Source organism: Lineus longissimus, chromosome 9, assembly GCF_910592395.1.
Source record: "Lineus longissimus chromosome 9, tnLinLong1.2, whole genome shotgun sequence".
Lineage (NCBI taxonomy): Eukaryota > Metazoa > Nemertea > Pilidiophora > Heteronemertea > Lineidae > Lineus > Lineus longissimus.
Window position 1 is genome coordinate 7,627,500 of NC_088316.1, and position 12,259 is coordinate 7,639,758.

Genomic DNA, 12,259 nt, shown 5'->3' on the forward strand with positions numbered 1-12,259 from the left:
ATAGACTGACGCAACGCGTTGGTCTGCCATCGCCCATCCTACTTACAATCTTTTTCTAAACTCGGTTAACACATATAATGACAGTCAAAGGTGATATGGGACACACTCATATCTTGCATTGGGGATCGGGATGAATCGTAAAAAAGCAAATATTACTTTTTTAAAACACACTCACAGACATTTGTATCAGGTTATATATTTCATGCGTGATATGCCTATTCAAAATTTAATGCTTATTTGTAGTTTATTACTTATTTGTAATCATCAAAGGCCAAAGCCTTAAATAAATGCATCGATTGTCATCAACATATGATAGGAGAAGAGCCCATCCAGGAAGGATGCTCGATAAATGAATTGCTTGTGGTGCACATAAAAGATTTTGTACAAAAGATAGGCAACGGCAAAAACTAATCCACCTCCTATATTTCCTTGTGGAACTGACCACTATCAGTTCGATCGGATATTTAGCACGCTGATCATAGTGTTCGGACTTATCGCGACCTGCCAACCAACATGAAAATAACCGTGCAATAGATAATACTGTCGAGAGTTGTCGAAAAACTTACAAAGGTCTCGGAATTCAAGAACTTGAGACTTTATGAGAAGGCTCACCACTGGGCGTGCAATCCGATTAAGCGTCCCAGCACTTTATGAGTGATTTTCGAGATTTTGTGACCGATGCAGATTTCGAGAGTTAAGCTTTACCACATTCACGATACTCCTTTTCAAGATGGTGCCATCTTAGTACCAGAGGTGTTGTAAGGAACGAAATCGCCGTCTCTGGTGTCAAGATTGGTCTACATGCAGCTTCAGATACAATCAGGAGTGCAGAATATGACTACGCAACTATGATGTCAAAGTGTGAGGCTTTTAAAGAATTCTTAATTTTTATTAAATATTTAACAAAAGAATATTTAAAAAATTAAGCTAATTTTTAGACCAAAATTGAACACTATTCTTCCTCCAGTAAACAAATCAATCTCGCATGCTGAATGTAGGTCAAATTGCGCTGATTTTTGGTTTCTGATCAGAGAAAAATATACCCGAAAATTAGACAGTAAGTTGAAATCTCTAGGTCTAACGGTTACAAAACGTGGGGCCCATGTTGACAGATGGACGGACGGACTGACCGACAGACAGAATCTGAATAGCTAATCTACCAGCTTGCAGACTTCATCAGCTGAGCTAAAAAGCATACCGTCGCAACTTCCGGGCCAACTCTGTAAGTGTCGTATTAGATGGATCGTCCAACCTAGGACAACTAGTAAATGCAGTCTGGACCTTTACATCCATTCCTTTGAGGTGTAGGTTGTGACAAACTAGTCCAGTGAACATGGTCTAACCTAAGCCAACCAGTAAAATCTAAGTCAAAGGGGTATGATTTATAAATAATGGGTGATATGAATAAAAACTAGCATTTCCTAGGAAGAAAATCCTTCAAGTAGAAGCAGTATTTGCTAAAAGTAGAAGATTATGCTTATTTTCGTATGAATAATGTAGACCTTTAACTGCAAATACTTTGCTAAAATTCTTCAAGCAAATGCTTGAAGGTCAGTCCCGATGTCATATTTCTGACGAATGGTCTGTGCTGGTAATCTATTTCATCTTGTGGTTTTGGTATTGTTAGATAGGGGTCAAGCATCCTGAACTTCAATTTTTTTTGAGTAATGTGTTTGGGAGAGGAGCACACGACTGACCCTGGTATTCAGAGGGGGTCAAGATGTCTCCTGATGAAAAGATGTTGGTGAAAGTGCTGGTGTTCTGTCCTCGCTGACTTACTCTCATGTCATCACCATCCAACTGATCTGTCATCTAACTAGGGAAGTCCTTCATCAGTTAAATGATTTGCCACATTATACATCATAGACCTATTTTAAGGGACAGCCTCTACTGCTCAGGGAGAGCACCTTTGCAATTGTTTTGGAATGATTACTTAGATAGAAACATTTGTCCTCCACCTCGCCAGATTTAAAGCTGAGTTTTCGCAGATTGTGAAGAAACACTTAAAATTTGTTCTTTCGTGCTCAAATACCGATCTCGAGTGTCCTCTGAATAAATTTCAAAATGCTACGACCACCTCCGCTACATGTTGCCTCATCAAATCGATGCAGTGAATGATATATATCTACACGACATGGCTTTCATGGCAAATACAATTTTCGTGACCAAAACATTCGGAAGATGAGAAACCTTTTGCTTCAACTTTCTAGTCACCTCGGGAGCAACCTTGGAAAATCGAAGCATTACCTATCAAGTAAAGATCATATGCTATGCTTTATTCATATGAAGACAATCATTTACTTCCTTTTGAAGTGAAGTCTAGATGCTAAAAAGCGTTTGCTTTTACTTTTAACAATGACCTCAATTTCCGAGCTTTTGCTGAGGTTTTATTCATACGAGTACAAGCAAATCCTTCAAAATCAGTAGATGAAGCAAATGCTAGTTTTTATTCATATGGACAAATAAGTAAAAACTTAACTTTTTGTAAAACAACTGCCACATAATGTTTTCACTATTTAATCTATTTGAGTTAAGTATTACAGTGAAAAAGTAAGAGTTGAAGAAGTGTTGCTTAACTTCTCTCTCTCTCTCTTTCTCTCTCGGTCCATGGTCATCTGTGCTGTGGTCAACTAAAAACGTTGAAATGCAGCTGTCCATCATCCCTGTAAACATAATGAGAATACACTTCAATTTTGTGTACTAAGTTATATGAGATTGTCGCCGCCAGCTAATTATGTATGTAACCATGCTTGTTTATAACACTTGCAGCTTGCCGCTAAGCTCCTCCCTCTTGCAGTCAATGAGACGACTTAATTACCATTCCTGATTTTAATCCCTTTCTCTGAACCAATCAGAGTAATTGCATTCATCCTATGTGTATTTGTAACCCGTATATGATATGTTTGTGGATAATAAAGCAGATTCAATTTAGTCTTAGATTAACCAAGTTGTTTGAGAGTTGTTTCTCACAAACCTGTTATACCTCAATGTAACCCACTACATTGTTGGTGCCGTGACCAGGATACATTACATTCACGATGGCCGACCAGATAAAGGCCTCACGAGCGGCCCACAGGGGCCAAGCCACCAAAACTATCACAGCAATTGATACGATTTTGGTCACCCTAAAAGCAATGGATCGAGCTATGATCACACCAGAAGACCTCGACGAGTTACACGCCAAACTCCAAATCCTAGAAACCAAAAGGAAAACGATCGAGAAGTTGGATGCAGAACTCCTGCTGCAAAGCGATGACGACCATGTCGCCGATGTGATCGTCGAGTAAGATGACTATAACTCAGAACTTGAGGGAAAGGCTGCAACGTTCAAACAGATTGAACAACAACTGTCGGATCATCTGACACTGAAGCCCGCACCTGAACCTCAGCCACCGGTCCCACCTCGCCCAACAGCGCCAACGTTCGCACCAAGAACGAAGAATGTACAGCTACCAAAGCTGACATTACCAACATTTTCGGGAGACATCTTACAGTGGCAAACCTTCAACGATGTCTTCACCGCCGCGATCCACAACAATACAAACCTTGACAACGTCCAGAAACGCCTGAATGCCGTTACGGTTGCAGTACATGAGACCTGTGGATCGACAGTCCATATACGCGCTCTAGTTGTCCCGAAAATAACGATGCCTCTCAGGAATTATATCGATGAACGCATCGCGGATTTACCACACCTCAGAGGATTACAACTGGCACACCCTGTCAATACGGCCAATCCATTCGAGATATCAGTTTTTGTCGGCGGGGATTATTACTATTCAATCGTTGGAGATCGTATAGTTCGCGGCAAAGGCCCCACCGCTATATCTTCGAGATTAGGATACCTCCTCTGTGGACATACCCATCATCGAACAACTGTCAAGGATACAAATACGTTGTGTGGTCATGTTGCGCTTGAAACTTCCAAACTGGAACAATTCTGGGATCTTGAAAACATCGGGATTACAGACAACCCTAAGGAGAAGGAAATGACGTTTGATTTGGATACAGAAACTCATCTCAGCATGCAAGACAATCATTACACTGCCAAGCTCCCGTGGAGAGAGGATCATCCACCCCTGCCAACTAATTTCGCCGTATGCAATGCGAGGACACGGAACATGGTACGTAGACTCAAACCCGAAATTAGGAAAACGTATGATAGGATCATCAAGGATCAGCTCGTTCGTGACTTTGTTGAACTCGTTCCCGATGACAATGTCAAAACAAGTCACTATCTGCCGCATCACCTGGTTGCTAAGGATTCTGTGACAACGCCCATCCGCATAGTGTATGACTGTTCCTGCAAAACTGGCGCAAACCCGAGTTTAAATGACTGTTTAGAGACTGGGCCACCACTTCTGAATGATCTGGCATCCATAATGCTACGATTCCGCGCGCATAACCTAGCAATTTCAGCTGATATCGAAAAGGCTTTTTTGAATGTGGGGCTTGAGTCTGATGACAGGCCGTACACGAAATTTCTATGGCTCTCCGATCCTGATGACCCAGAAAGCAGTTTCAACGTTTACCAGTTCAAAGTGGTCCTCTTTGGAGCGTCGTGCAGCCCGTTCATTCTGAACGCAACCATCAAACACCATCTCGAGATAAACGCATCGGATGTCGCAAACGATATAACAAAGAACATATATGTCGATAACCTCATCAGTGGATGCCCTGATGATTAAATCACCATGGATTACTACACCGAGGCCAACAAACTCATGAAATCTAGTGGCTTCCATCTCAGAGAATGGAGCAGTAATAGCCAGGAACTGCGCGATTTAGCCGCGAATGATCACACCGTGAACACTAACTCTAGCGTGAACGTGCTAGGTTTACAGTGGGATACTAACGATGATGTAATCACGTACCCAAACAAAGAGACTAGTTACTCGACCGGAAACCATGGTGACTTGATTACCAAACGCGAATGCCTTAAACTAACATCTAGCCTGTATGACCCCTTGGGTTATGTGTCCCCCACACATATCACTGCAAAAAATTTTCTCCAGAACTGTGGTCACAACAGCTAGATTGAGACGAGCCATTGCCCGCTAATCTTCATGAACAATGGATCGCTTTACGCCAAGAGCTATGGATTGTCAGGAACACTCGCGTCATCAGACCATATTTCAACTCCATGCCAAGTGATGCATCATATGAGCTTCACGTGTTCTGTGATGCCAGCGCCAAAGCGTATGGTGGGGTGGTCTACCTACACCAAGTTAACACTAAAACTGTCTCTCTCGTCATCTCGATGGCCCGGGTGACCGCTGTTAAACAACTGCTGACAATACCACGCGCCGAGCTGATGGGAGCCTTACTTGGCACGCGCCTGATTAACCTTGCTTACAACAGCCTGAAAGGTCCGATGCAAATTCAGAAATGCGTACTTTGGTCAGACAGCCAAATCATTTTGCACTGGTTAGCAAGTGATAATAGACTTCCTTGTTTCGTTCAGAACAGAGTCACCGAGATCAAGAGTTTTGGTATCATAAACGAGTTCAATTACTGCAATACGCATGAAAACCCTGCTGACTTGATTTCACGCGGAATAACTTCAGCAGAACTTGCCTCCAGTGACATTTGGTGGCACGGACCTAAGTGGTTAACTACAGGCAACTGGCCCATACCAAAACTATGCGATAGCAAAATCCTGCATACCTTGACTGTGAGATTATCGACCCGAACAGACACTCATCAATGGGAAAGTTACTGCGTGTTACCGCATTTGTCCTGCACTTTACACACAACATCTGCACCGATTGTAATAAGCGAACTGCTGGAGTTCTCACCGCTCAGGAAATCAGTAAAGCTGAACTGTCATGGATAAAGGACATTCAGAGTCTCACGTACGAGAGCGAAATCATCGCTCTGAGGAAAAAGGAGAAATCGCTTGGGCAATTGTCGCACCAACTTCGCCTTTTCATTGATGCTGATGGAATACTTCGTGTGGGAGGAAGGCTTCATAACGCACCTTTAGATTACAAGTCCAAGTTTCCAATCCTACTTCCACCGAAAACACGCTTCACCGAACTCTTAGTGATGGACGCTCTCTCAATGGTGAAACACTCAGGACTACAAACTATCATGACTCAACTCCGCCATCGGTTTTGGATTACTCAGTTGAGACAATACGCAAAATCTTTACTGAGGACTTGTGTCATGTGCAAAAGGGTTAACGGGAAACCCTACAAGAAGCCAATCCCCGCACCACTTCAAGCCATGAGATTGCATGAAGCCCCCAGCTTCACTGTTACCGGCTGTGATTTCACTGGAGAATGTTACGTAACTGTAGCAGGCAAGGAACACAAGTCGTACATATGCCTGTTTACATGTGCCGTTACGAGAGCAGTCCATCTTGAATTGTAGTACAGAAACTTTTCTCCGTTGTTTCCGACGTTTCGCTGCCCGGAGTTCTCTCCCTAGCAAAATGCTCTCAGACAATGGCTCCACTAGTTTCAGCTGCGGATCAATTACATAAACTCATGAAATCGCCTCAAGTTCAGGCCTACTCAGCAGGCCATTGAGTTGAGTGGAAATTCATTCCTAAACGCGCCCCATGGTTTGGGGGGTTTTTGGGAGCGCCTCATTGGAGTTACCAAAATGACACTAAAGAAGGTGCTCGGCCGTGCCTTTGTTTCTGCTGATGAGCTACAAACTGTTCTAGCTGAAATTGAAGCGGTGATTAATGATCGCCCATTGACTGATGTCTCATCTGACTCTAATGATCTTCTGCCATTAACGCCATCACATTTACTGAATGGACGCCCCATTACAGTATTGCCGTACTACACCATGGATATAGATGAGTTACAGGACCCTAGCTTTGATCAGGAAACCTTGCAAAAACGCTCACAACGGCTGGCAAAATCCACTGTAGCTTTTGGAAACGCTGGTCCCAGGAGTACCTTGCAGTATTACGCGAAAAGGACAATCTCTCTGGGAAAGGCGCACTAGTAAACCGCATTCGCACTGCAGATATCGTCATGGTTGACAATAATCAACTTCCTCGCCCCAAGTGGCAACTTGCCATTGTTGAAAGCCTAAACAAGGGCAATGATGGACTTGTGCGTTCCGCCGAGATTAAAACGCACACTGGCAAAACCAGCAGACCCATTACAAAACTGTACCCACTGGAGGTAAACGTTGACAATCAGTCTGAGATTAAAACTGATGAGGATATAAGTAACACTCCAGACACTGACACTGTTGTCAATGATAGACCAACACGTAAAGCGGCTCTGGAAGCCCGACAACGTATAAAGGACTGGTCTGTTGCGCTTAATGCATAATTTGTTGACATTTAGTAGATTTACTGCTACTGGACACTTGCAATCTTGGATTTATTAGCATCAATCACTAAGTTTGAAGATTGCAATATATTTTAGTGTGTTTATCATTTAGTCACTTATAATTACTTGTGGACTAACTCAATGCATTTATGATCTAGTGTGTAGTAATAGTTTCTAGCCAATACTTGCCAATACGTTACCATATTTGTGGATTTATACATGTGTTTCCTCTTGCTAAGAACTGAACCACCCAGGTTCCCACGGATTACTTCATTCTGGCTACTTTGGATTACCAATGTTTTCTTTCCATCTGGAATAACTGTGGATAACATGTGTTCTTCATTCATGCATCTTAATCTTTAAATTTGTCTTAGGCACTGTAGCCATCCTGTCTACCAGTATACTTCCTGTTTATTGTGTACTCTACTTTTTGACCATGCAGTCTCATTTGTAGTTATTCTGCCTCACTTCACTCCAAGGTTTCAGTTTTTGAATAACAGCTTAATTGATAATTGCTACAACAGACTGTGTGTTCCATTTACTAATCTTGGGATTAAGATTTATTTGTACTTTGTTTCGATGCCCACTTCAGACGTCTTATAATTTGACTGGTATAACTTTAGCTTTGATCTACCCAGTTTAGTTGATTGTAACAGATTTTTCACAACTTATTTAAACACAACGCAATGGACTTACATTATTATCAGCTTAACTTTTGAATTAGATTTTCTAAGAATCCAACCTTTTTTTGGGGGCTGGAGAATGTCGCCGCCAGCTAATTATGTATGTAACCATGCTTGTTTATACCACTTGCAGCTTGCCGCTAAGCTCCTCCCTCTTGCAGTCAATGAGACGACTTAATTACCATTCCTGATTTTAATCCCTTTCTCTGAACCAATCAGAGTAATTGCATTCATCCTGTATGTATTTGTAACCCGTATATGATATGTTTGTGGATAATAAAGCAGATTCAATTTAGTCTCAGATTAACCAAGTTGTTTAAGAGTTGTTTCTCACGAACTTGTTATACCTCATTCATTGATATGATTGAGAATATAGATTCAATACCTTTGATGATAATTTATACAGCAGGTTTGTATGCATTTGTGTATACATTTACACTGGGTGTGTATCTATACGTGCTGTACAGTACATTTCTAAAAGGGTAATCGAGGGAGAGGAAAACGATCTTTAAAATGGTCAATTTCAGCACTCATGAAATGTTTACCGAGGTTTCAGCAATTTTTTTCAGTGGAGGTGTATCTTATGAGTGGAGTCTGGGTGATTTTGGGTCATTCACAGATGTTTTGAACGCACAATTGTCGTGATTGTGTTGAAGGTATGTTTCTGGCCTGAATTCGCTAATGGCAATCCTCCATTGCCAAAGTATCGGAACTTTGGGATCATCATATAGGATGGATATCGCATAAATTTTGACGGACTCTGCTAAAAATCATCATAATGTTGTTCACCTGTGCTTTATTCATCAGATGAAAATAAAATAATTCACTCACCTTCGACACACCCACAGTGTTCAGCTTAAATTCGGTCAGCAACTGCCTGCAAAGTGAGCCTCACTCATCATATGGATGTGCGTTCTTCCTCAAATACAAACTAACACAAAGTAACAAAGTAAGTAGGTCAAATCCAAAACCTGTATGATATGTGATGTATCCTTGCTAGGGGTACCAGCCATAACATTTTTGTCAAAAACAAATCAGTGATAAATGAGATATTGCACATTTTAACTTTTCGGTTTAAGCCCCCTGGTGGCAAAGTCAAGAATCAGACTGGAGCAAAATTCAGTGTCAGGGTACATATGACCTTGAGCATGATGTATACAAAGTTTCAGGTTCATAGCACAAGCGGTTAAGAAATGTGCCACAGGATACGACGGACGACAACAGGCGACGACGACGACGACAACGAACACAGAGCTATCGTATAGACTCCCCTACGGTGAGACAAAAATGTGGACCATCACGGCAAGTTAATAATCCATTAAGCTCAGCCGAAGAGAGAGCACGGTATGAAGGTATAAGGGGAAGATATGATGGTATGAGCTCACCCTGATGAGCTACTTGTAATATATTAGACATACCTTTTTGATTGAAAGATCCAAAAGTGATGACTTCCTCCATTTCCTTGTAAGTTATATCTTCTCTTTTCTTGCCCTCCTTCCAACGATCTAATGTGTGGATAGTGATGTCATTGCCAGCTGCGTTACTATTAAAAAGAGAATTCAACAACTGCTTTATATCACTCATGGAAGTATAATGACTCGAAAGTGGTTTATGAGAGCTGCAAAATGTGATTCTCTCTGTGCAATTTTAAAGTTTGACCTAGGTTACTTTGAAAAGTAGTTCACACTGACTACATTTTTGTACCGCACATATCAATGAAATGGCCTGGGGCCATGTGCTCACCTATGGTCAATAACAAGAATATGGTTACTGTTATGGTTACAGAGAATTTGACGTCAGTGACCTTGGAAATTAGGTCATGGCTAACCTTGATCTGATCAATAAATGACATAAATTCAAAGATCACTCAGTGAATGGTTTTGATGTGACCCACATGGGATTTTACGACCTTGGTTTATTTACGCAAAAAGTAGGTTACACAGACCTAAATTTATGTCAACATGTAGAGATGCCAAATAGGTGTTGACATATCAAAATTCAAGAGTCTAGGACAAATATTGACAAAAGTGCCACTATTGGAGTGACTTTTTTTCGCACTCTGGATGGCGGTTTAAACCATCATGTTACACAAAAACCTCTGCGACCTTTGAAATGAGGTAAAGGTCAAATACTTTTAGTCCAATGTTTGGCTCTTCAGATTAATCGTTGGCATTAATTTGAAAACAACAAATTGGCGAAAACTGGATTTTCAAGATGGTCACCTGGAGACTAGAAAGAAGGTCAAATTGCAAAACTCAAAACGTGAAAATAAGTCTGGGCATATTGGCCAAAGTCATCACGAATGCCTCTGAAAACACCCGAGGCCAGCTTCGTGATACCGGAATTATCAACAGTATAGCAATGCGTCACAACCAACGTAATGTCGCCACAACAAGCACAGTCGCCAGCGACGTCAGACCTGTCACTTGAACAAAAACAATCCAACATTTCACACTGTAACCCCACTGATGAGCCTATGTGATGCAAAACAAATGAGGCGAGACGCGTCTGGAGGTCTAATTAAAAAGTATCTATGTTTTAAGAAACTGTACACAGTGCCGCCTGTTCCCATATCTTCATACTCAAGTCTTTTTTGGACGACGAACTTGGTCATCACGGAGGCGATCCTGTGTCTCATGCATTTTAATGCCCTGACCAAGTCGGGATTTTATGCTGATCAATGGGAACGGACATTCATTGTCATGTGAGAGTTATTATCACTTCTTCCATCAGCTGATTTCATGAGTGTTTCCTGCTCCGTAAAAATACATCACGCATGCTTCCGAAAACACCCGAGGCCAGCTTCGGACATTTCACATCGTAACCCCACTGATGAGCCTATGTGATGCTAAACAAATGAGGCGAAACGCGTCTGGAGGTCTAATTAAAAAGTATCTATGTTTTAAGAAACTGTACACAGTGCCGCCTGTTCCCATAACTTCATACTCAGTCTTTTTTGGACGACGAACTTGCATCATCACGGAGGCTCATGCATTTTAATGCCCTGACCAAGTCGGGATTTTATGCTGATCAATAGGAACGGACATTCATTGTCATGTGAGAGTTAATATCACTTCTTCCATCAGCTGATTTCATATCTACATATTGGCCAAAGTTACCATCAAGCCAAGTTTCAGCCATGAGGCCCCAGCCGTTATAAAACGTGCTCTGCTAACAGAAAACGGACGCCATGGTATCGTATACTCCCAACAGGTGAGCCGAAAAGTCTTGAGACAGACAATAACAAAATGTACCACTGTTGGTGGAATTTTAGAGTTTGACCTCGGCGGATACCTTGGAAATTAGGTCAAGGTCAAAATGTTACATTAAACAAGAGGCCCAAGGGCCTGGCGCTCAGCTGGATGACCTAATAACACAGGACTGAGGGTGTAAAGTAGTAAATATCGGCTTTATACTACTGTTTGAAGGTCAAGAGAACACGTTATACCACTAAAATTTCCAATACAGAGCTGCCAGCTGGATGAAATATGACTGAAATAATCATCCATGGTATGTAAATATTACAGGAGGCAAAAAGGAAGATTTCCTAGTTCAGTATGTTGTATCGGTAGCTTTACAGACAAGAAGTGTCAGAGAGGATGTGACTTCTCCATGGACAACTGTAGTATGTCCAGGCTGGGTTGTACAGCACAAGGATACAAAATGATGTCGGTAATTGAAAGGTATCCTGATAACAGAGGTAAAAATAAATAGAAATGACCTGTTTAGGACTAACACCACTGTCTTTTTTTTTTAATCAGGTAGAGATTACAGGAGTCAACAAAATTAACTTTATTGAGAGAAACTGACCTGTCCTGCAGGTGATTGGAATTTACAAAGGGTCGTTTTTCATGACATTGTGCTCTACTGCGTATCCCTAGTGAGTCGATCGGAACCCATCCTTTTTTTATTAAGACCAGCGATGACGTCATTTCTGGTGATTCCCTACGTTGTCCAATGAGCGCTTTTTAAAGTGCGCCATTTGGCATCCATTAGCATGCAATGTATTTTATCAGCGCTGCCAATTGCCGAACAGAATGCCGTAGCTCCGTCAATTTTGAATCAATTTTTATGGGAGTAACATTATTGTGTTGCTTGGAATGTCTACTTTTTACTCATGTAAAAATCGTAGTACTAAAAAACTAAAATGCAAACAGAATCATGCTGATTCACTGCACATACTGCGGGAATTCTCCACTTCAAAATAATTCGCGAACAGAGCGTGCACTTCTATTCTAGTATCGTTTTCACAGAATTGTGGCCAAATTTTCAAGAACT

General features: G+C 41.5%; 1 protein-coding gene across 1 annotated transcript in view; it reads right to left on the minus strand.

Annotated features, from left to right (window-relative positions):
* LOC135493214 (torsin-1A-like) overlaps window positions 1-12,259 on the minus strand; it is a 120,558-nt gene that overhangs the window by 2,982 nt on the left and 105,317 nt on the right. The window contains exon 5 of the mRNA XM_064780313.1: window positions 9,400-9,524. Coding sequence (XP_064636383.1) covers window positions 9,400-9,524 — 125 coding nt within the window. The remainder of the gene's footprint in view (window positions 1-9,399; window positions 9,525-12,259) is intronic.